Source organism: Lagenorhynchus albirostris, chromosome 1 (genome assembly GCF_949774975.1).
Source record: "Lagenorhynchus albirostris chromosome 1, mLagAlb1.1, whole genome shotgun sequence".
Taxonomy (NCBI): domain Eukaryota; kingdom Metazoa; phylum Chordata; class Mammalia; order Artiodactyla; family Delphinidae; genus Lagenorhynchus; species Lagenorhynchus albirostris.
The window spans coordinates 48,862,814-48,888,730 of NC_083095.1; the positions used below are offsets into that span (position 1 = coordinate 48,862,814).

Genomic DNA, 25,917 nt, shown 5'->3' on the forward strand with positions numbered 1-25,917 from the left:
CCCTCAAGAAAATTCTAATACAGTTGAGAAGCTAGAAAATATATATAAAAGGATGACTTATACAATGTAGCATGTGCTCTGTTTCCATCAAGTGGTATAGGCAATAAACAGCTCAGTTCAGTGGAAGGGGTAGAGGAAGCATGACCCAGACTAACTGTGTATGTGTTTGACGGGACAAAGGGCAGAACAATTTGGCTAGACTTAAGGAGCTTCGAGATGACACTGGAAAATAAGTATTTACAACAGGAGGACAGCAAACTCACATGCCTACAGGGACAGTTAACATCGGAGTGAAGCCTGCAGGATGAAAAATGTCAACAGACACTTGGTCTCAATGTTGGAAGCAAGAGGATCTCTGTTGGGGACAACGGGGGATTGCAGAGCACACACCCGTATAAAAAGGGAAGCTGCTATGTTGCCCCAACAGATCATTGCCATGCCTTCTAGTTTTTTAAGAAAATGTGTAAAATTCATTTTTTTTTAATTTAAAGTTTCTCAATTTTTAAATGCTGGAAAATAGATGTTTTCAACACTGTGTTAAAACCAAAACATGTCTGTAGCCAATCTTGCTGGTGCGCCACAGGCTTGAAACTCTGGTTTGGCATGTCGAACTCCACGCTAAGAGATCTGGAGTTCATCCTGTAGTCAATGACTTAAGAGACTTAGCATTTATTTCATAATTTGCTTAGTTTTATACCTCTGCACGCTCCAGTATTTAACCATGTAAAACACTCAGCACTGCCAAATTATTTCACATTGGCCTGTGTTAAGCATTTCACTGTTACAGGCCAATTTCATTCATTTAATTAACTGTAGAGTGACTTATAAGTTTCAGCTGGAACAATATTCAAACTGATACTAATAAAACAGTGTTGACAGAGCAGTACCTCAGAGAATGCTGACATTATATGTGTATACCACAACCCACTAGAAACACACATATAATCACTGGATCTCCACTTCTCAAAAAACATGTGCCATAATCCACTACAAATGAAAAGTCTTTACCCTTTCCAGCATTTTCCCATAATCAGCAACTTTCTAAAGACTATTACTATACAGTACTTTCATTACCAAGCAGCACTCAAATATATGTAACAATGTTTTAATTCTACCTATCACTATAAGCTTTTAACTACCCAAAAGCAATATTTAAGCATTAAAGGCCTATGTTTTAGCATTTTAATAAGCTGAGAGAAAGAAAAGATAACTAGTATCAGAGACCTGTTGATTCTTTCTGATGATAGTATTACAGAAAGTTAGAATTATAATTCAAAGGTAATTCCCAGATGAGAAAATTCTTAGTGCATAATTATGATATAAAATCAGAACTATGAAAATTGCTTAATCACATGCCTTGAAATAATATTCACAATGAAAGTCATCAAAGCATAAAAGAAATATTAAACAAGCAAAGCTTCTATTACTCAGTTTGCTCTGGCCCCTGGGAACCCCTAACCTGAGCCATCCACTCCATGAATGAAGGTTTTCAGGCTGGTGGAGTACCATGATGTATATAGACTGGTCAGCTCAAACCTATCAGTGTTGCTGAAAAAGAAGCCAACTCAAAACACATGTCTCACTGGGGCTCTGTTTTATCCTTTTCATATGAAATGATTAATGGGTTGAATTAAAGAACATATCGTCACTAGAAACAAAACAAAACAATCCTTCCATACACTCTACTAGTGGGAAACGCAAAGGCTCCCCATCCCTGTTGTAGACCCTCATGGCCCCCAGCATTCTGAAGTCCCACCCCACATTTTATCAGACATATTAAAATGTACTCACATACAATATTGAATAGTATAAGAAACTGAACTAAAAATAAGAATTATCTTTCAGAAGCTTTTCATTCTTGAGCCCACTCCAGCCAGGTTTTTGTCCCCACCTTGCCACTAATACAGCTCTTGTCAAGGTCACCAGTGACCTCAAGGTTGTTAAATCTAATGAGCAACTCTCAGTCTTCAAGCTACTTGACTTGACACGACACCACTGAATCACTCTCTCCTCCCTGAGATGCTTTCCTTACTGGATTTCAGGTATATGCTTTTAATTTCCCTCCTGTCCTCTGACTGCTCCTCAGTCTTCTCTACTGGTTCCTCCTTATCAACTCACTCTCTAGAGCCTGAAGTGCCTCAGGCTCAGCCCAAGCCCCTCATCACAGAAAAAGTAACTCATAGTTCCTTCTTCCCATGGTGTGGGTCAGTAGAATTAATATCTACTAATAATAACACTGTTACTTAGGGAATGGAAACAATTAGGTCCACTATGTCAGAAATATGTGCATAATTCCTTTGGCTTAAGATACATTCTTATGAGACTTCTCTTTTCCACAAACTATAAATATGGATATGACCCAAGGCTTGGTCCATGGACTGCTTTCCCTGTCTACAGACATTCCCTGTATGATTTCATCCAAAGCCTGCTGGCGACTTCCAAATTTCTATCTCTAGCCTGGACGTCTTCCTTAAACTCCAGATTCCTAAATCCAACAAGCTGCTCAACTTCTCCACTTGGAAGTTGAATATAACATGTCCAAAATGGCTCTTGGTTATCTTTCCCAAACCAGCTCCTCCATCAGATCCCCATCTCAGTTCATGGCAACTCCATAATTATGCAAAAAGCCTTGGTGTTATCCTTCCTCTGATTGCTATTTCTCATGCTCCTCAAACCAGGAAATCTTATTGGTTTGACCTATAAAATAAACCTCGGTCATTTCTCACCACCTCCTCCACTGCTACTGGCATCTCTCAACTGGATTATTGCCAACAGCGGCTAACTTGTATCCCTGCTTCCCGGGACTACCCTACTCCATTTTTCAATCTCAACACAGCCGCCAGTGATTCTATTAAAATGCAAGTCAAATCACCTTACTCTTAGGCTCAAAACTCTCCAGTGACTCCCCATTTCACTCAGAGTAAAAGCCAAAGTTCTTAAAATGGTCCACCAGGCAGACACTACGTGATAAGCTCCCCAAACCTCTATAACTTCATCTACTGCTACTTTGTGGCCTTCTCACTGGTCCTGGGACAGACCAGGCACACTTCTGCCCAAGGCCTTCACTGGTCCCTCTGCTGGAACACTCTTCCCCCAGGTGTCTCTGTATGGCCAACTTCTTCCCTCATGTCATCTTCTCAATGAGTCCTACCTTGACCATATTATTTGAAATTGCCAAAGGCCCTGCTTCCCTCCTCCAGCGCTCCTAATGACCCTTACCTTGCTCTGCTTTTTCTTTTTCCAAACACACTACTTTCTAAAATACTATAGCTTTGTTCTGTTTAGTGTTTGTCTCCTAATAGGATATAAGCTCCATGAAGGCCGGATTATTTTCTTTATTTTGTTCACTGACGTAGCTACGGGGCCTAGAACAGTGTCTAGCACACAGTAGGCAAGTATTATGTTGAATGAATGAATGAATTTAATTAAACATTTAATAGTTTCAATTTCATAATTTTCTTTTAATATTTGAGACTTTTACCAAATCCTGAACATGTCTGTTGCTTCTAGAAAAGGTCCTTTGTACTTGAGGAATACAAAGATCCCAGCCTGACCTCCTGACCCAACCCAAATCCAGCAGCCCCAGGAAGCTAGGGCCATCCTACCTTTGGGCATCATTGGTTCTGCTCCAGGAGTCCACTTAGCACTTACTGGGAAATATCTAATACCTCTCTAAACACATATATTTTGTTCCCCCACCAAGACAAGAAACCCTTTGGCAGGACTTGCAGTAAGTATTCAACACAGTCCTGGATACTTCATACAGAAGCAAAACCTGTTTTTTGAGGGACCTGGTGAACATTTTTAAAGTATTAAGTTTATTAAGTTTAAGATATTATACAACACCTACCAGGGCACAGGGTTATCTGGGGTAGGCCCCCCTTTTAATGAACAGAGCAGAATGACACCCATGATTATTCTGGACCATCCTGTGCCTATTTTGACTGGATTTGTAATTATGCTATTTAGATGTAAATGTGTCTTTCTAATGTGCTTAAGTTTGTTTTTCTTAAAAACTCCTTTGAAACTTTCAGACTATTAATTTTCTTTGAATGAATGGTTTAAAAATCTTAAGTTTTGGGCCTAACAGAAAATCGTAAAGGGGTCTGGCCCACATTTTATAAACTGTGCCAATGGTGGGGCGTGGGGTTGGGAGGAATAAACAATTGCTTTATCCCAATAATAGTGGCTTTCTTAAAAAGGACTCACATGAAATGTGCACAGTACAAGAGAAAAAGACATGGGCCACTGGTACTCTAAGTTTAAAAGTACTTTGTACAACATTATTCATCACAAAGAGAATTTTTTTAATCTGTAAATTTACTTTTTGGCAGCTGGAAAGAAATAATTAGCAAGCAGGCAGAAGCTGCGGGAATGAGACTGCTGGAAATAGGAGAATTAGGAAAAATAACTCAATTAGTGATCAGTGGGACATGCCAGCTATTCTTAGTGCAGCAGTATAGATTGCCCAATATCTGTAACTTAGAAATACTATAATTTGTTGCCTACTTAATGCGATCAAAACACAAAATAAAATCTTGTGAACAACTACTTGTAAACAAAAGCTTAGGGATTTCCAAGGGCTAGAAATCTTTGTATACATCATTTCTTTTTGTCTTAAGTAATAAAAGCCAACTTTTCTTGACTGTTTACTATGTGTCACACCATGGCACTTGCTTTACATGTGCTATTTCACTTAATCAAAACAACCCTATGAGATAGTTGCTATTATTATCTTCATTTTACAGATGAGGAAAAAGAGGTTCAGAGAGTTAAGTAACTTCCCCCAGGTTACACACTAGAAAACAGTGGAGCCTAGATTTGGACCCCAGAGAACTAATCTCAAAAATCTTGTTCTTAACGTTTATATTTTACTGCCTTTCTTCCATTTTGTCTTCAAAACTTATTACTCTTTTCTGTAGTAATTTCAGTGAGCAATTTGTCAGGCCCTATGGTGAGCACTCTTCCCCCAGGTATCTCTTACTTATCTCTTATTTGCTAAGATTATACATGCTAAATTTTTGCTGTTATAAGCTGTATCTCATTTGAGCAGGATATGTTATTTACTACCTATTTATGAAGCTTCAGGTTTTGCTCTCTTTTATTTGTTTGTTTCACCTTTTTTTCACCTTCCTAATGAGCCTAAGTTGAAATTCTGAGTCTTTTCTTGAACCACGAAAATGTCCTTTTTCTCTTTAGGGAAACATGAAAGAAAATATCTATACCAACAGTCTTCCTTCACAAGCACTTTGTTTTACCTATCAGATTTCTCATAATCCTATGTTTTATTACAATAAGTGCTTCCTGGGAGCGGAGCACTTATTACAATAAGTGCCACAGATTTCAGCATCAGAATTTCACTGTTGTTTTTGGTAGACAGAGACCAGAAACTGGATGTTTCCAGGGATATTTAAGAAAAGATAACTTAAAGGGGGTGGGGGGGGCAGAATGGAGGAGGAAAGTATATAGAAAGGGGGTGACATAATGTCAGGAAGAGGCAAAAAATATATATTTATATATATTCTTATTCTTAAGAATAAACTATTCTGAAAATATTTAGAGAGCAGTCCTTTGAAATTGGGGTCAATCCTAGATTGTTTATGGATGAATAAAACAATGAGCCAGGAGGGACCTCAAGATATCACCTACTTGGCGCTTATAACCCAAAGTCTCACTGGAGAGCCCTAGTAGAGAGGAGAGAAGGAGAAAGGGGTTAAACATAAATTCCAAGGGCTCTGTACTGGGGGCAGAGGCAGAGCAGCCTTGAGGAAGTATAATTCTGCCTCACTGGGCCACAGCTCCATTTTCTCTGGGCAGGTCTTCTATCTGAACCGAGCCATAGGATATCTTTGTGTGGATCAGGAAAGGGCACCCCATGCTCCAGGCCAGTGGACTCACTGCTTGGACAACAGAGTAGTGAGCTGGGTTTCAGCCCTCAGATGGCACTAGTCTAGACCAGACTGGAAGTCAGAAGCAGCTTCTACTCTGAGACTCTGTGAGACTCTGAGTCACTCAGTCTTTTGGATTTTTAGTCCCCTCACCTTTAAAAAATGAAGGGGCTGGGCTTCCCTGGTGGCACAGTGGTTGAGAGTCCGCCTGCCGATGCAGGGGACACGGGTTCGTGCCCCAGTCTGGTAGGATCCTACGTGCCGTGGAGCGGCTGGGCCCGTGAGCCATGGCCGCTGAGCCTGTGTGTCCGGAGCCTGTGCTCCGCAACGGGAGAGGCCACAACAGTGAGAGGCCCGCGTACCGCAAAAAAAAAAAAAAAAAGAAGGGGCTAGCTGTCACCTAAGGTCCTTTCCCTCTTCTCAATTCTCAAGTGAAATCCGGCAATATCCAGTTGGTATATTCCTAAATGTGTCCCTGAAACACGGATTCTGTGGACTGAGTTCAGCCCTTATTTTTGTGTGATATTGTATTTTTTTCTCTCACGTTTCTGATGTATTTTTTCTTTTAACCTGAAGATTACTCTTCTTTCAATTCCAAACTGCTTGATTTTTCTTGAGCTATCAAAAGGTCAAGCCCCACACTACCCAAATGTCTATCAACAGAATGAATAAACTAGGTATATTTATTCACAGAAATAAAAGAAAAAACAAGTACTGCTACCTGAATCAATTTGGACATGACACCACGTTGAGTTAAAAAAGACACGAAAAAGAACTTATACTTGATTGCATTCAAATGTAGCCCAAGAGGGGCTTCCCTGGTGGTGCAGTGGTTAAGAATCCACCTGCCAATTCAGGGGACACGGGTTTGAGCCCTGGTCCGGGAAAATCCCACATGCCGCGGAGCAACTAAGCCCGTGTGCCACAACTACTGACCCTGCGCTCTAGAGCCCGCGAGCCAAAACTACTGAAGTCCATGTGCCACAACTTCTGAGCCCGCACACCTAGAGCCTGTGTTCTGCAACAAGAGAAGCCACTGCAATGAGAAGCCCACGAACCACAATGAAGAATAGCCCCTGCTCACCGCAACTAGAGAAAGCCCGTGTGCAGTAACTAAGACCCAACACAGCCAAAAATAAATAAGTAAAATAAATAAATAAATGCAACCCCCAAACAGGTTAAAACTATCCTACGGCAATAAAAGTCAGAATTGTGGTCATCCTTGGGGCAGGGATTATGACTGCAAGAAACTTGGAGCTGGGGCGGGGTGGGGGGGGGGGTTGTGTGCCTGGTAAGGTTCTGTTTCTTGATTTGGATGCTGAGTGCCTAGATATGATCACTTTGTGCTGTATACTTCTGATCTCTGCATTTTTCTGGTTGTATGTAATTATTCAGGAACAAGTTCAAAGAAATAAAGCCACAGGGACACCCACTCCCTCCAAACAAAAGCCATCTACTAAAACTGGACAGCATAAGTACTGCTACCTGTAGGGAGAAAATTAATTACATTTCGTTTAATGTGAATCAGACAAAGAACCACCTGAGAAGCTAAGTGAGAAATGATGTTAATTTCCTAAAATCTTCATCCAGAATCTCCTTGATTTTTATGATTTCCTCCCTCACATGAAACTGTGGCTATAAGGTAGTATAACATATTGCTTTTCCCTCTATCTTCACATACCAGTAAAACATTTCTGCTCAAAGTTCTATAACATATATGTACAAAGGCAGTTGTTAGAAAACATCTGAAAATATCCCAGGATAATCTAATTGGAATATGGAGGCTCAAAATAGATACTTTTGATCAGAATTATCCCAATTACCACATTAATGAAATGACTTGGTTAATGACCAAATCTCTACCTAGATTCTTGCTGTATAGATTAAACTCTGCTAGGTAAGGCCACATAGGTGGGGAAAGGCATTCCAGAAAACGCTGTGCTACAGACAACTCCAAGGAAGCTCCAGGAAACACTGCCTTCTCCTTGCTCTGTGTCTGGTTCATCTGTGAATGTTTCGGCACCACACTTTCCTCCTTACGTTATACCAGCTGTCAGATCAGTGATTTCTTTCCCCTCCCCAATGTTCTAGGATCCCTCTTTGATCAATACGGTATACTGCATGACTGCTCCATTTGATACATATGAAAAGTGATATACACAAAGTTGCATCAGAAGTAATTACACCACTAAATCATATAAGGTAACTGGAAACACAGATTGCATGTTTTCACTCAAAACTTTATGATAACTTCAGCCAATACTGCTGTAGAGTCCCTCTGGTCCCACAGCATGGCGGGTGGGCATCAGCAGTTCTCCCAAATGCTGGAGGACTAATTTAATATTTCTCGTATCATTAGAACTTAGACAAAAAATGTTTCCAGCCTATGAAATGGGAAGTGGGGTGGGGGTATAAGGGGGCAAGGGGGAGCAGAGGACGGTAATAAGCATCCAGCCCCTGAATGCAATATTTAACACCAAACTAGTGATTCAACACAAATGCAGGCAAGGTTTCCAGCATAAATATCACTCCGCAGCACTATTTCATGTTGTATACAGACCTTATAGAGCACCTTAATTCTAATCCTTTTTTTTTCTCAGCTAAAAAGATCTTCTTCTTTAATTTACTTTTAAATAGAAAGCTTTCCCTACTTCAGCCTTGTTCTCAATACTCGTCCTTCTAAGTTTAGATTCTCCTTGCAGTTCAATGCCCAGTATTCTACTTCTTCCTTCCTCTCAAATTATCCCTTTAACTTGTTTCTACTTATTTTTATAGGCCCCCAAAGCCTCTTCCTCAGAAGAATGTGCAATTCAAATAGCCCTTGCAACTACTCCCTATATCAAAGTTTAACTACAGAGACCAACAATACCATTTTTCCTGTTTGGGTTTCAGGAAAGATATATTTTAACTAAAATTTCACCACTCATAAATTCCTTCACTAAATCTTTCCTTCCCCCCCTCCTACACTGGATTGTTTTATATACAATCACAATGTACTCAAACACCCAAAATGTATAATTATATAATCATACAAAGACTTCCTAAAAAATTATAATTTTAAATATATAACACACATCCTTTATAACTCTGGTGTTGGGAGTACAAGCTAAAAAAATACTGGAGTCTTCTTATTAGTTGTGTTTGCTGTTTCTTGTTGAGAAAGAATGGTAGAGGCTCATCATACAATTGCTATATCAGAGACCACAAACTGTTACAACAGGATTCTACTGAAGACTGTAAACACATTTAAAACTTTTTCCTTTAAAAGAAGAAAGTTGGAATTGCATAAACAAAAACCAAATCTTCTATGCTTTGCCCATAAGGATACACAATTCTTATAACTGGAGTTTTGTACCTCTTAATTAAAAAAAAAGAAGAAGAAGAATACACAATACTGAATACCTCCAGTTTCCCCATAGGCTTCATCTACCAAACCAGGGCATTTAAAAGGTTAGTATTAATGAGTAGTATGAAAAATCCATCTCTCTATAAATGCAGAAAGCTTTCTATCCTTCAGAAAACTTGAAAAAATATTAAAATGACTTCAGAGAAGGCTGGTGAAATTTAGTTCTGAACTCAGAAAACCACCTAAGGGATAATTTGTGAATGCCATCTGGGATCCAGGCAGCCTCATCAACAAAAGGGAAAACTGGTTGAGATCATCCAAATCTAAAATTCACATACATTTTTACATCTGGACTGAATTAATCTTTTCTTGGTACCGGCTTTCATGTATTAAAATAATTGTTTGCAGGTTTTAGTTTTTTTAAAAAAAAAACCCACAGACTCAGAAATCAAAATCTGCAACATTCAAGTTGAAAACTACAAAGAATTCCTTTATCAAAAAAGTTAGTTGTGAGACAGGACTCATTTACACTAAACTCTGAACTTGACAGCTCAGTCAAAAACAATTCTGTTTGAAACTTTCATTTCAAGCATCTGCAGCAAAAGGCTACATGGTCTATTATGTCATAAGTTCTGAAAGCCAAAAGCTTTGTTAAGTGTAGTTAAAAGTGGAAACAAAGTTCAGAAATCAGAAAAGCTCTACAACCCGTCCCCCCCCACCCCCCCACCCCGGCTCAATTCAACTAGACCAGCTGAATGAGTTTCTAAAGAACTTGTAGCTAAAAATTATTACCTAGCACATTGACATTTCCCTTTCAAAAGCAGCCGTCTTCATTCTGGCCCATTCAGTTTTCCTGTAGAGCCAGGAGCATCTTAAATCTGCAAGTTCAAATTATGTGTTTGAAGCTGGTAGCTTACCCCTGTTGCCCCACCAAAAAGGAGGGGGTAGAAACAGAGAAAGATTTCCTGTCCCTTAAAATGTTTGGGGCCCTGCAAGAACTGCTGATTACTGTGGTCCATCAGTGTCAGATCTCAGGCACTCTTACAAGCAATTCAAAGGGGGATGGGGGGGGAATTAGTTCATATTACAGGCAGTCTGCTTTCTGGAAAAGATATCCTGCAGATAACTTGATACTAGATATCCCCTGGGGGACCCTTCTCATCTAATAATCCCAGAAGTCCATTTTAATATGAAATGTAAATCCAATATGTTTACAAACATACTGAAAGAGCATTCAAATGTCAGCTGCCTCATACTGTGGAGTATTTTCATTTTTAACATAATACTTTTATTTCTCAAAACCACACCCAAGGAAAAATGATTAAGTGCTAGAAGTTTTATACGACAAAGGACAACAGCCCAGGCATCTGTTTTCCTGCCTCTCTCTTCTGGTCTTCTCCCCTCCCCCACTCTCTATCCTGCAGGCAGTTTGCAGGTCTTGGTGCTTGTCAAAACTACCTTCTACAATAGTTTCAGAATGCTGTAGATTCTGAAAAACTTCTGACACTTTAACACTGCTGAGCCTAAATTTATGCTCTGCTCTAAGAAGAGAAATCCAAAAGTCAAAAGCCTTTTTAATGACAGATGTATTACGGAAAATTTTCCCCACAAAGTTGCGATGCTGTGAAATATCAACTCCCTGAAATCACAGAAAGGAAATGACTTACATTCTTGCAAAATGAAGCCATTAGAAGTTTTATCCAACAGTATTCTCTAATCCCTAAACTACACCCTGTGGCAACGGGGAGTATTTCGTTCAAGGACTAAATTTAAATAGATGCTTATAAAACCAATAAACAAACATCGACGGGCCCCAGAGAAGAAGAGCCGGAATCCTACATGAGAAATCCAGCGAGATACTTTTTCTGCACACTCAAAAAGGCTGGAGAGCACAGGCAAGTTAAAAGCAACCCGAGAACGCTTGCTTAAGTTTTCCTTCCCCACTGCGGGCAATGCACAACTCCTAAGGGAAATACTGGCAAAACATATTTTTGCTAAGAAATCCAAACGAAAAGGGTGTCAAGGAGCTAATATTTCTTTGGACACTAGCTACACAACTGCACGGCCTGAAAATCCTCCAACTTTCATTTCAACTTTAAAAGGGGCTTTATTTTGACAGCTTTCCATTTTTTCCTGCCTTCAAGAAAACGCCCTCACCATTAGGTTATGCTGTCCCGGGACTGGAGGTGCTGCTATAATCCCTGTAGACCTCACCCGGTGGCTCCCAGCTGTCCATCCCTGACAGGTCCTGGCCCTCCCCGATCAGCAGCTGGGGGTCTCCTCTGCCCCGGGCCGGGCCTGCGCTCCGACAGCTCCTCCAGGAACCCAAATTCTGCAGGCCTCGCCCCCCACTCGCATCCCACCAAGGCCCCCTTCCGGCGTCGCCGAGCCCGAGCTCAGTCTCCGGCTCCCCCGGCTAAGGGACGATGAGGCAGACCTCGCGCCTCAGGTCCCCTCCCGCAGTCGGGCTGCCCGGGCCGGCGCGCGCACAACAGGCGGCACCCAGGAATTCGGGGCTCGGGGGCTGGCGCCGCCGCCGGGTCACAGAGACAGGGCGCGAAGGGCAGGCGCCCCCAGCCCAGGGCGCCGGCGACCACCGGGAAGCCGAGCGCGCGCACCGTGCCCGGGGGCGCAGCCCGCAGCCCCGGCCGGCCTCCCGCCCTCGCCGCAGACGCGGCCCCGGAGCTCCGCTCCTCCCCCGCCGCCCGGCTCAGCTGCCCCGGGGCCCCGTCCTCCCTTCCCGGCGTGGGCGAGCTCCGACTCGCGGAAAAGCGACCTTCCAGCCCGGTGCCCGACGCCCAGAGCCGAGGCAGCGACGAGAAGGCGAAGAAAGACGCAGAGAAGGGGACACCGCCTGGGCTGGGGCTCGCGACTTCCAGAAGCCCTCCTGAAGTTCCGTCCAGCCACCGCCACCCGGCCGGCAAGGGGCACAGTGAGCGGCCGGGGCGCGGTGGCCGGGCTCGGGGGGCGTCCTGGGGAGCCGGGTTCCTGGTCTTACCTCAGAGAAAGCTCGCAGCACCAGGCGTCGGACTCCCGTCAGCTCTCAGTGCCTTCCTGCGGCCGCCACGCCTGCCCCACTGCTCTCAGCCCCTTGGCCTGGGCAGCCGGACGAGCGCTCCGCGTCCGCCCCGCCCCTCACCCACGCCTCCCGCCCCGCCCCCCTGAGACTCCACCCCCGTCGACCCAGAGGAGGTAGGGGCGGTGGCAGAGCCGCGGGAGCGGAGCTTGCAGCAGCACGTGGAGCGCCTGCAAGCCCCGCCCCGGGCCCAACCAAGCGTCCTGCGGAGGGGTGCCGCGAGTCAGGGGCGGGAGAAAGCCGAGGGCGCCACGCTTCCGGGGTTAGGGAGGGAGGCGAGCCGCAGACGGATTCTGTGTTAGGACCGCGGCGATCTAGGCCCTTCCCCGCGTGACGGAGACGGAGGCGCGAGGGGACACTGTCATCTACCCCCCTTCTGGCCTAATGGCCCCTTCCGACGCGCGGACCCCCGCTCCCGGGATCGCTCCCTCCGGAGCCCAGTTGGGCTGGCCGGGGGCGGCAATTTGGTCTGATCTTCGTCTTATTAATTCGGAGCGACTGTGGGGAGGCCACTGAGAGAGGAGGCGGCCCCAGCGGAGGAGGCTTTGTGATTCCTTGCTCCCTCCCGTCCTCCTGTCTCGAACCCACCTGCCCACCCACTACTCAGGACGCCGCTCTTTCGCGGGTTTTATGCTGGATGGAGGGGGCGCCGCCGAGGAAGCCAAGCCTCCCCCGCTAACTCTGCCTCTCCACGTCTTCAGGTAGACAAGGCCTCTCTATCCGCTGTGGTTTTAGTGCCAGTGACCTCTCAGAAATTATATTTGCCCGCTCTCGATGGTAGCCGAGGGTCAGCGCGTGATGCGAAGGGCCAGTGGAAGATATTTTTTATGGCACTAAGACTCAGGACAGGAGATGGAGATTTCTGTGCCACTTTTAGTTGTTGGTTCTAGGGAAGGGTGAGTTACGCTTCTCCAGTCAGCCTGCGCCAACTGGACCAGCTTCTGGGGACTGGAGACGAAGAGAGAACCAGCCTCCACCTGGCCCCCAGGCCCGCGACCCACAGAGTTCCAACACTCCCACCCCTAGCCCCCCGGGCTTATACCCTCCTAGGTGTTCTGTGGCCTGCTGATCCGGTGAGCCCTGGCCAGGGGCGGCAGTAACGCCCCACAGGGCCCCTCACTAAAGGAGCAATGGGGTGGGTCTGGATGTGACAAGGAGACAAGGAAGCAGAGGACCTAAGAAAGGACACCACCCCAGATCAGACTGATGCTAACAGAAGCCAGCTTCAAAATTGCCCTGCTCTTTTGATCCAAACATAAATGTATAAAGCTAGCTGTTATTGGTTGAAAGTATGCCTGTGTGCCTTGTTTTCATGGCAAAAGAAATTCCGTTTTGTGTTCACAGCTGAAGGTTCCTTGGAATAGTTGTCTTATTCACAGCTTTTACATCTTGGGAACCATGACATTAGAACTGAATATTAGGAACGGTAATCTTTTTGTCTTTCCACAATTGAAAATACATTCGGAGCTCATTTCAGATAAAGCAGAACAGTTTCTAAGCCTATTGCACTCATGATTTAAAGTCATGACTCCCGTTACGGGAAGGAGGACAAGAACTATGTTCCAATGACTGCCTTTTAAATTATGTGTATTTAATTAACAGACTAAATTTAAATTTTTGTTTAGTAGTTGATTACAATGTTGGCATTTAAAAAGTGGAGGATTATACTTTTTCTCTCATTTTTGTCTTTAATATGCATTCAGAATAAGTGCATATTGAACAGTAGTTGTTAAGGTCTTAAATTAATTTGATGTGAGACAAGTGAGGAATTTAATACTGTCTTGGAAAACAGTTCCTAAATCTGATTTTTTTTCAGGCTTCATGCATAAAAATCTAGCAGATAAAGAATAACATATTGTTAGATTGTAAAACATTGCTGCAATATGAAATGAATAGGTAACCCAAGGAGCAAAATATTTTAAATATGATATCACTTACATGTGGACTCTAAAAAAATCCCAAACTCATAAATATAGAGGACAGATTGGTCAGTTGCCAGAGGAAGGGGTAAGTGGGAGTGGTCAAAATGGGTGAAGGTGTTCAAAATGTACAGACTTTCAGCTATAAGGTAAATAAGTACTGGGGGTGTAACATACAGCATGGTGACTAAAGTTTAAAACAACGTATTGTATATTTGAAAGTTGCTTAGAGGGTAGATCTTGAAAGTTAACACGCATGCACACACAGAATTTGTAACTATATGAGGTGATAGATGTTAACTTATATTGTGGTAATCATTTCACCATCTATAAGTATATCAAACCTTCATGCTGTATACCTGAAACAAATAAAATGTTATATGTCAATTATATCTCAACAAACCTGGAAAAATGGTAAATTTTATGTTATATATCTTTTACCACAATAAAAAAATCATATTATCACTCCTACTAATAAAAAGAAGCTACAATTACATTGAAAACAGAAAGAAATCAATAAACCTCTCAGGATATATAAGGCAAAAAAATAAAAAATATAAACCCCTTTTTTAAAACATGCGTTTAAGCTTGGGTTTATTGTCTAGAATTTGATTATAGCAAAACTTACTGTATGAATTTTTTTAATCATAATGGTCATGTTAACAGCATGAATACCATGATAAACATAGACTCTTAACATGATACACTTTGTAAACTAAGTACTTTATTTATTTATTTATTTATTTTGACCGCGCCACGTGGCATGTGGGATCTTAGTTCCTGGACTAGGGATTGAACCCCTGCCCGCTGCGTTGGAAGCACGGAGTCTTAACCACTGGACCTCCAGGGAAGTCCCAGCTAAGTACTTTAAAACTCTTAAAAATCAGTTTTATAAACCCCTGAAACATCATAAAATTCGGAAAGGATTGCTTTGGAAAACAATGCATAATCCACTCAAGATGGAAATGGAACTAAGAAAGGATGGGTTGTTTTAGATGTTTCTTATCACAGGAAACATTTTTCTGTGCTTATTACAATAAAGAATGAAGTTTTGTAGGTAATCAAAGTTATATTTTATGATTCTTTTTGATGTTGAGATATAGATTTATTTTCATTGGTATGATGAGATGTTTTCCTAAATATGAGACATTGCCCATCAAGTGAAACATTATCCTAAAACACATCTTAAACTAATACTTTCTCCATAGCATATAAATATTAACATAACTGTATGTTTTTGCTTTACTTTTATTAGGAAGAAGTTATTCGTTCCATGAATTTATTTATCGAGTACACCCTTACACTAAGCACAGGGTGAGACTCTGGGATTCAGACCTAAACATAGACTCTTGGAGTAGTTTGAGGGAACAGGTGAGCAGGTAAACAGATACAATATACTTTTTACTACTTGCTGTGGTAGAGATATGCAGGAGGAGTAATGGGAAGGCCTAGAACCTTCAGGGAGGGCTTCAGACATACCCTGTCAACTGAGATGGGAAGGATGAAGGACAGTTTGGGAACAAGTTGGCTGAGGGGGCAGTTCTCAAACTTGGCAGCATATTGCAACCACCTGGGGACTTTAAAAAGAACTCCTGATGCCTGTGTACCAGGCATGTGATTTAATTGGCCTGGGATGTGATCTGGGCTTGGGAGTGTTTTCAAAATTCCCAGATTATTCTAAGTGGAGACACATGTGGGAACCATGGGTTAGGGTATCTTAGGAAGAGAGCACAGAATGAGCAGGTGCACGAAGACATGGTTTTAAAGGACAGTGGCCATAGCCTCATTTTGGAATTGAAGAGGCTTAAGCTTTGGTGGGTGATAGTTACACACTTTTATGGAAGAAACACAGTTATATAGAAAACTAAGAGATGTGAACTGCTATAATTTACATTCCTTTGTAAGTATTGATATTTTCCAAACACCAGAATAGTACGTTAAGAATTAAGATGAGTTCAGTATGTTAGAAGAAAAAAGCTTAGTTATTTTTCATCTTTTATACATAATTCAAGGGAATTTGGGACTTACCGTATGTTTTAATGCTGAAATATAAATTCTAGTCAAAGGGAGAAGCCAGTAATTTGACATATTAGCTTTTAAAGAATACTTTCCCTAAATTAAATACTGTTCATCATTCTGGCTGAAGGTCATAATAAAGAAATTAGGTTCCTTTTTCTTTTTGGTAATTACTGAAGTTCATTGAAAAAGCAAAACAAAATGCATTTTAAAGCAAAATAAATTTAAGTAAGTCCTGCTCTAAGGTCTTAAATGTCCCTTTAGCTAATGTATATCACTTTGAAAGAAAAAAAGAATCACTTGTGGAAACAAATAGTGCAGTGATGTAGTCCTGGTTTTCACTGACTAAAACTCAAAGTGCCCTTTTTATTATTCTCAGCTAGTATATAAACTGTGTTCTGTAAAATAAAAACACCAAAAGATATTTTAATTCTCAAGGAAAGGCAGGAGAATTGATTAACATTTAATCCAGCTGTCTCATTATTATGTACCAGGAATCCCTAACCAGGACTAGAAAAAATGACATTTGACCCCTGAACAGCACAAGTTCGAACTGCACAGATCCACTTAAATGTGGATTTTTTTTCAATAGTTAATACTACAGTACTACAGGATCCGCTATTGGTTGAATCTGCAGATATGGAACTGCAGATACAGAGAAACCAGACACATGGAGGAACTGAGGGTATATGTGTATACGTGGAGGGCCAACTATATACTTGGATCTTTGCACAGAGGGCTGGTTCTCCTAAATCCCACCCACACCCCTCAGTTGTTCAAGGGTCAATTGTATCTTGCAGAGATAGCACAGCATTGGGATTAATATTATGTACCTCTAATTCAGGAAGATTTACCTTTACCCAATTTAGAGATACAGACTTGAAAAACATCTGCATTCATTAAATTCTGTTCTCTTGGACATCAAATTTTGAGACACTATTTTTAAATAGGTTAACTTGATTACCCTGGGACAAAGTCTGGTTTTAATACAGTATATAAAAGTTTACAGGAGGTATATTTGAAGAACTTCTTTCTATTCTGTTATGGTTTTAGTTTCACCACAGACACCACATTCCAATTCCTTGAGGGCTTGAATTCTTGAATACTCCAGACAAAAGTTTCCAGAAGACCGGGGACGGGCAGGCCAGGCCCTTTACTCCTGAGGAGAGGCCGTTCTAAGTGGTACAGCGGAGGTATTAGCTACACAAGGTAGGAGAGCCCAGCACAGAGAACTGCACTGAGATCTTGGAATTAAGTGTGAAAAGAGCACTGCTGCCTTATGCATGGGCTTCACATTCTAGAGAAGACTGAGGACAGGTAGAAGGGCCCTCATACCAAAAACTGTCTAGTAGAAGGGACAAGACAAGGGGTAGACTGCCTACAGTATAAAACCTGCTGATGTATGCCGCCTGTGTGTTTATATAATGGGCCTTTAAGGTCCCAGAGCAGTTTTTCAGTTCCGATTCCTTGATTACTCTCCGAAAAGCTGAAAGAAAACATTCCTACCCGCCAGAGATGGGAGGCAACGCCCTCCACTCCCCATTGGGGGAGACAGATGAGAAAGGATAAGAAGTAGGACTCTGGTGACAGACTGGTTACTCTTGAGTTATGCCTCGGGCACACTCTGATGATCTTTATCTGGGATAGTATTCTAGGTGGTGTCACTTTGAAACACAAATGATAACAGTACAGATGTCACTGAAATTCTCTTCCATATTTAAATGCCATCTTATCGATTTGTGCCTGAGACACATGAAACGTACTGAACTAGAACGGGGGAGGTATGAACGTCCATCTTCCCAAACGAATACAGACTTACAGCCTGGCTGATGCTGGCTTTCTTGAGGGAAAGTCCATTTATGAAGAAGGTTTAAAATCTGTTCAGTCTATTTTAATTTGGTTACCTTGAGTAGACTGTAGGCATAACAAACATGCTCTTAAACTTGATTTTAGTTGCTTAAAAAAGAATGATGGATAAAAGTGCAAATAAGATGTGCTTGCTCTGGAATTTCACAGGAGATTCACTGAGGCTAAAGGACTCTGTTGGTGGGGCCTCCAAGAGACAGCCCTACCCATCTGCAGTGGTTGGGATTTTGGTTATAACACAAGGTCCTGGCGTGCTGGTTATTATTAACTGGTAGGATAAAAGGGAAAAAGTATTTGTGAACACGCACATTAGATTGATGTTTCCCTTTCACCTGATCCTAGTTTAGAAACAAAACCTACATTCACTCTTTTTTGGCTTGCCTGTGGAATCTAATGCCAAAAAAATCGTAAGAAATTCTTCTGCAGGCAAAGCAGTGGTTCCATTTTTCTTTTTCAAGGGGAGTCTAATATATCATTGTTAGCCTAAACAGAATTCTTATGCTCTAGTTCTTTGAAGAAGGGACACTGGTAATTAGACTATGGAGTTGGAATTAGGAATCACGGATTTGAGATTGTTCTCAAAGGACCTCAGACCCTGAAGTTTAGTTTTGACAGGCCAGGAGAATAAAGTGCTGGTTGGTAGCACTCTTCACTAGATCTTGCTTTGAAGGTAAAACCATTTGGGGTTGGGGGGGAAGAGGCTTTCTTAAACTTGCTTTCTGTTAAAAACTTTTAATAAAGTATTTGTGATTCATATGTCATTAAGCCAAATATTCTATGTGATTTCTTGAGCAGAAAAACAGATTCAGCAAATTAATGACTTTCTCTTCTGCCTATAGTTCTATATTGGATCATAATTTTTGTCACTTTCACCCCAATTTCTTAAATAATGGGGATATATACCTACTACATGATAATTTTATATATGTACAGACTTAATATACAAATGAATATAAAATATTTTATTATCACATCACTTATTTTTTGGTAGCATTTTCACCATCTGAAATTATTTATGAATATGTTCACTTGTTTGTCAACTATCTCTCCGTTTAGCATATAAGCTTCATGTAAGCACAGATCTAACCTCTCTGACTGCTGTGGCCCCAGCATCTAGAACAGTGTCTGGTACATATTTGTTAAATGACTGAATCCCGTAAACTATGCGTAGGGAGGGTATGCATTTATATATGTATGTGTGTGTGTGTGTGTGTATGTGTGTGTGCATGCGCGCGCACACACACAAGCACACACGGCTGCTTGAGAGTGAGGTGGAGAAAAGAGAGAAGGCACTGAGATGAGAATGGGAGAGGATTAACATTTGCTGAGATGGTTCTTGGACAGATATCCCAGGTAATGATGAGAAAGAATCAATCCCTTAAGAAGACTTTTGGTTGATTTGAATGGGACATCATACATCAGCCAGTTTACCTAATGTTTATATTTAAAGTATAAACATATGGTATAATTATCAATGTTCTGTCTCTACTGATATTCCTGGATGTGTACTTTATTTCTGTGTGAGCCTTCCCCCTGCCTTTAACTACTCACCTACAGCCTTTTGAGATAGCAAGAAGAACGTTAGAGGGATTTTACTAGAGCAGTTAATCAATTATTGAATTCCTTGCCAACAAAACATTTTGATGAGATACCCTTGGGAACACAGTGGTTTGAGTTGATCAAGAGGAAACGAAGTGGCCTTGCTTCCATTCCTTTCTGGATTCCCCCACCTCCATGTGAAGTTTAACTGGACCTTGTGTCATCTGGAGCTGCTCCATCTCTGAACACTGGAAACTGCTTTGTCCACCACATCCTGCCCTTCCACCTCTCCCACCAGAGCTGTTGTTTGACCTTGAGACTTTCAGTCACCAACCCGCACCCACCTCCCAGTTCCTTCAGTTTATTAGCTGTTTTGGGCTTCCCTTCTTAACCTTTGAGTTTAATGCCTGGGCTTACCATTTTGAATATATCCTCCCCTTAGTCTCAACGTCCCATATCTCTTTGACCTTCTAATGCAGCTTTCTTAACAATCCCCAAATTCAGGTCAACTCAATCATCAGTGTTCTTGCGTTTTGCTTTAAAGTCACTGAGGAAGATTAAGGAAAATCAAATAAATGAGTCAGTCACATCACCAAGACAACAGTTGTGTCAGTGGAGTGCTCACAGATGTTTGGTCAACTTTTTACTCATTCCTGGTTGGCTTCCTTTTCCTTTCACCACAGTGATCATTCAGATTTTTATGGCTCTTAAGTCCCTCATCCTTCTCTGAAACCCTGCCACTCTCAAGAGTCAACCTAGCTTGACCCTTGGCTGGTCATTGGTCTAAGAGATTTATAAGTATTACCTCATTGAATCCTCATGACAGCCTTTTGACGGAGGAACTGTCATTATCCCTGGTTTACAGATGCCCAAGATCTTAAAGAAAACAAGTGGTTGTGCCAGGATCTGAACTCAGGAAATCTGACTCCAAGCTCATGCTTTCTCCCTAAATTGCCTTACTTCTGGTGCAGAGTTGATCAGGCATCTTCTCACTTGGGCTTTAGTCCTCTCCACTTCCAAGCTTCCATTATCTTCCTCTTAGGCCATTCTCTCCTGACTCTTTTCAGTCAATTTCCTCCTACCAAAGCTCTGTATCTCAAGTCCCCCCAGCTGCTTGAGGGCCTTCTCCATCATTCGTTTATTCACTTAGCAAATTCTTATTAAGTACCTATTGCGTACCAGGTGTTGGGGACACAGAGGTAAACGACACCTAGTCTCCCATCCTGTAGTTAAATTTCAATTATCCACTCTCCCTCTTAAATATCCAATATCTGACCCTCTTCTAGACCCTTCTTTCCACCTACAGAATGTTGAAGTCACTGTATATTTCACACTACATCTAGCACCAATCCTGACAAGGCAGCACGTATGTGTTAGACAGGTAGATGAACAATTCCAGGTAAAGTCATCAAGGTTTAGAAGTTTGTTCTTAGTCCTCCTTCTGAAAAGTGGTCCACTTGAGGTGATCTGAGCAGACCTGGGAAGGTTCTGAAAACCAACCTTTTGTATGTATGTATGTACGTTATGTATGTATGTATGTATTTCTTTGGCTGTACCGCATGGCATGTGGGATCTTAGTTCCCTGACCAGGGATGGAACCTGTGCCCCCTGCGGTGGAAAATGCAGAGTCTTAACTACTGGACTGCCAGGGAAGTCCAACCTTTTGTCATTATTGACTGACTATTTGCATTTTAGCTGAAAGTATTCCCACAAAGTTAACCTCAGACTGATATCTATACAAGAATAGGTACAAGTTTAAGCCTTGTATTCTGCAATTGTGGGAAGAAAGATACAAGGTCTTATTACAGGAAGTTCAGCATTTTTAAGGGGGGAGATATATATTTTTGAGATAAGGCACTTTTCAACCCCCTATTTTGCCACTTCTAATCTGATGGTTCTCAATCAGTATGTGACTTTTGCCCCTCCAGAAATATTTGGCAGTGTCTGGAGACATGTTTAGTTGTCACAGTGCGGTGGGGGATGCATGGTGAGATGGGTGATACTACTGGTATTTAGTGGGTAGAGGCTAGGGATGCTGCTAAACATCCTACAGTGTAGGGTACCTCATGATAAAGCATTATTGCCCCTAGTTGAGAACCGCTGATCTAAAGGGTGAACTTGACTGGTACATTTAGGTGCCCTGTGAGTTGGGATGAGGGGAGGTTCCCATCTAGGGATGCTGGCTGAGCCTACTGAAGGTCTGTTGAAAAGAGTGGAGGTGAGGGATCATTTGGGACCAACAGAGTGAGGTATTTAGGCTCGGTTTCTCCATCTACTCTTCTAACTTTACCTGGATCTCTTTCTCAGCCCCAAGACTTGATACACATTTTATGTCTTCCTGTATCACCTTTATAAGTATACAGTGATTTTTGAGAGGGAAAGAAAATAGGATAATCTTTTTATCTGACGAAAGCATTGTTTGCATTAGCATAATTTCTATCTCTGGCTATAAAATTTCTAAGGTGGTAGAACACATCCTCTTTGTCAGCCGAGGTATGGCAAGATTTATCTCAATTCATATTAAATGATAGTGATGTCAGAGAAGAAAAAAGTTGGAAACACTAAAGCTTTTCACTTCAGTGAAGAATCAACTTACTGAACTAAAATTAGTCTTAAGGAAAAGTTATATTAATAAAGTATAAACTTTATAATTTAACCAGACCTGACTAGTTATAAGTTCTCACAATGAATAACTGTAATTGCTTAAATAATTTGCTAAATTTTATTTTAAAATAGTGTGATAGAAATGCACTTAATAGATTAAATATTAAAAATTGTTTTGAACAAATAGCTATTGACAAATACTACATAGAAATGAACTTTGAAAGGATTATTAGGGCTATCAAAAATTATTTGCATAGGGGCTTCCCTGGTGGTGCAGTGGTTGAAAGTCCGCCTGCCGATGCAGGGGATACGGGTTCGTGCCCCGGTCTGGGAAGATCCCACATGCCGCGGAGCAGCTGGGCCCGTGAGCCATGGCCGCTGAGCCTGCGCGTCCGGAGCCTGTGCTCCGTAACGGGAGAGGCCACAACAGTGAGAGGCCTGCGTACCGTAAAAAAAAAAAAAAAAAAAAAAAATTGCATAAATCATATTGATCACATTCATATTGACTACAGCCACTTCCTTATCTCTATATTTCCTTACATTATTCTTCATATCACTAGCATTTGAAAATAAAGAATATATATGTATGTACTCAAGTATATTCAAATTCTCATGAAAGCAAAACCCAAGAAAAATAGCTTTAAAAAGACATCAGTAAGTACCTTTTACCAATATTGCCCAATTTCCACTTAGACTTATTAGCTGATTTATTTTAAATAGTGGTTTCCAAACCCATAAGTGTATCAGAACCATTGAAGAACTAGTGACAGGGCTGGGAATCTCAAAAAAAGTAACAAACTCTCCAGATGATTCTGACACTCATTTGTGACCAGTTGCTCTGTTAATACCGATGCTAAAGTAAGATTTAAATGAAGAGGCCAGATTAAAGATACTTTTGAAATGTTTCATTTGAAAGCCCCAAAATACTTTAGGTACTGTTACTCCACTAATTCATTTTATCCAATGAATAAAAATGTGTGTTGGTGGGGAGGTAATGTGTTAAGATGTGTTAGTAATCTTTTTATCACAATAAGGACATTGATGTCAGTGCATCCAATTCAAATTCACAAAGGGTTGCCTATTTTTAATTTTCTGTGATGTGACTGGAGTAACTAAAACTGTGATCATTAGTTTGGTCAATAGGAAGCTGCTGACCTTAAACAAATAGACTGCCAATTATTTCTCCAGCAAAAATGGGCTTACTCAGGACCAGCAAAGCATTGCCATTCGGGGTCTGCACCCATGGTGAGTCACTTGCAAGTCCCACACAACAGGGAGAGGAGATCTCTTTCATAAAGGGGAAAAGGAAGTTGGGAGGGTTATAGTAAACAGAGTCCATTGGAGCAACTGAGAGTTCAAAGTATAGTGGCTTTTCATTGGCTGAGTCTCTCATTGGCTGAGCTCTTGCCAGGCAAGAAGAGGAAGTCTTTCTTCTTCCTTTTGGGCTCTGCTATTGTTGTAGGGCATTTTAACCCAACTCTAGTTCAACTGAGGTTTCTGTTTATTAATTTTTACAAAGTCATTCAACTAAAGATAAAGCAATAGAGACTACCAGTCTTACTGAATAATGTGAATAACATGAATAACGCATCTCCGGAAACATCACAATAACATTAAGTCCCCAGAAACTTCCACATGAATCTAATAGCATGTCAATGAATCAGAGTCTTAACTAACATTTCTGTAAATATGCTGCAGGGCAGCTCTGAGAATATAGACTGAACAGAATATATAAGCATCCCAGTTTTTATTTCTTCCCATTTCATAGCTTTGCTCTTTTAATGCTGCCTGATAAACATCTATATATTTCATGCCCACTGCACTGGCCCACTCAGGGCTTTGGAAGGTGACTGACACCTCATGGATAAGTGCAAGCCTGCATGGATAGATACTGTTTTGTTTTATGAATGACGAGTGACTTCAAAAGAGTGGTTTCCAGGAATAAAATAAAATGACAGTTGATGGTTTATTATTTACTGTGTTGCAGGTACTGTGGCAAGGGTTTTAAATTTATTATCTCATTTAATCATAGCAGTCACCCCCTGAGATAGGTACCATCACAATTCCTACTTCACAAGTAAGGAAACCAGGGCACAGACAACATACCCAAATACAAAATGCCCCTTAGTATTAGAGTTTGTAAAAAAATTTTTTAAAGCAAAATGGAAAAGTCACATTTTGCATCTGCATTCAATACAGTTTTTAAAACCTGATACTAGAGTGTCCACTTTTTAGCAAAGTGTTTGATTTTTCAGACAGCAAGCTATGGTATCAGAAAACTTTGAGAAATACCCAAGATCTGTGCCCACTCAAAGGTGTGCAAACCCAGATTTGAGACAGGAAGGGCTGGGGACAAAATTCTCAGCCCTGTTGCCAGTGGACAGATCTATTTTTAAATAATTATAAAGAATTAAATGAATTTATAAAGAATTATATATCATTTGACAAGAAGGTGTCAATAGGGCAGTGCCTGATGGCACCCCTTCCACCCTAACAGCTTAAGTTTGCCTGGGTTTTAAACTGATAAACTGAAGGAAGAATGACAAAGCTCTCAGGTAAGTTGCCATTGTCTCTGCATTCTATCTGCAGCCTGGCTTTTCCCCTTCGGGTTTCCAGTTACTTCATCTGAGCCACACACACACAACATAAAGGAGAGAGTTGGACAGTGCAGGGTCCATGTAGGGAACTGATGGCAGTCCCTGGAATCACCTTTGCCTTTTGTTCCTATGGTTTTGTTTATCATCGCTAGAGCCGAGCTGTAAAATGTAGCACGCGACAGGAGCCTCCTCTGTCAGCTGTGGCTCCCAGAGTGACCGTCAACCCTGCCCCGACAGTCTCTAGGAGGAATGCGAACAATGCAGAACCACCCACAGCTGGAGGCTCCCAGTCTGAATGGGGTGGTAGGGACCGAATTACTGTTCCCACTGATGTTGAGGATAAGGATCGGGCACCATGCTATCCTATCTCACTCCAAACCCACGGAAAGAATTTGGCAAACGTTCCATTTCTTAAATCAGAGATTTCCCCATTACTCTTCGCCAACTTGGAGAACTAAAAGTCCTTGAGTTTCAGGAAAAGCCAGGCATTAAAACCTTTTGAGAGATTTGGGGAGAGATGAGTTAAATTGGAATGATTTTTTTAAATGGTTTAGATGGATTTATGGATTACCTTCCCAAAGATATAAAGATATCAACTTGTCTTGTGAATTTAATCTTTAGCCGCAGTTTTTGATATTGCCCCCATTACTTGTAATTCCTACTTCAAACTAAAATCCCTCTAGCTTTGTGACTTATGCTAATTAACAAGGAAAAAATGTTTTCCCTGTTCTCCATTCCCTTGAAGCCTGTTTTTAGATACGGGGCACTGCAAGTGTGTGCGGTTGGGCAAAATGTTATTGCTAATTGTACTGTTCTGGCTGATTACATGCCATTTGCTTGATGTCAGTTTTTTCCCCCAGCAACTATTTCCAGCCAGTGGTATCACTCTTATGCATTATGCTTCCAAAAAAAAAATTGCAAAAATATGTTTCTAAAATAAAGGAATGACACATACATTTAACATCATTCATTAACATACGAAATGGGGGCACGTCAGTTGTAGAGTAAAACCAGATTTCAAAGGATTTTGATTTAATGGTTGTGAATTCAAATGTTCATTCTTTCC

The 25,917-nt window shown here is 41.4% G+C and overlaps 2 protein-coding genes and 1 long non-coding RNA gene across 5 annotated transcripts in view; 2 read left to right on the forward strand and 1 right to left on the reverse strand.

Moving 5' to 3' along the window:
• FRMD6 (FERM domain containing 6) overlaps window positions 1-12,352 on the reverse strand; it is a 79,777-nt gene extending 67,425 nt beyond the window's left edge. For all 3 annotated transcript variants that reach the window (XM_060142669.1, XM_060142663.1, XM_060142657.1), the window contains exon 1: window positions 12,233-12,352. The gene's annotated coding sequence lies outside the window, so the exon portion shown is untranslated. The remainder of the gene's footprint in view (window positions 1-12,232) is intronic.
• The window catches only part of LOC132527896 (mucin-1-like), a 39,768-nt gene extending 27,338 nt beyond the window's left edge, over window positions 1-12,430 (forward strand). The window contains exon 2 of the mRNA XM_060163922.1: window positions 11,480-12,430. Coding sequence (XP_060019905.1) covers window positions 11,480-12,430 — 951 coding nt within the window. The remainder of the gene's footprint in view (window positions 1-11,479) is intronic.
• A 135-nt stretch (window positions 12,431-12,565) lies between these two features.
• Window positions 12,566-17,448, forward strand: LOC132516279 (uncharacterized). Its single transcript, XR_009539294.1, has 3 exons — window positions 12,566-13,011; window positions 15,485-15,600; window positions 17,299-17,448. It is a non-coding gene; the product is annotated as an uncharacterized LOC132516279 (long non-coding RNA).
• The last annotated feature ends 8,469 nt before the right edge of the window (window positions 17,449-25,917 follow it).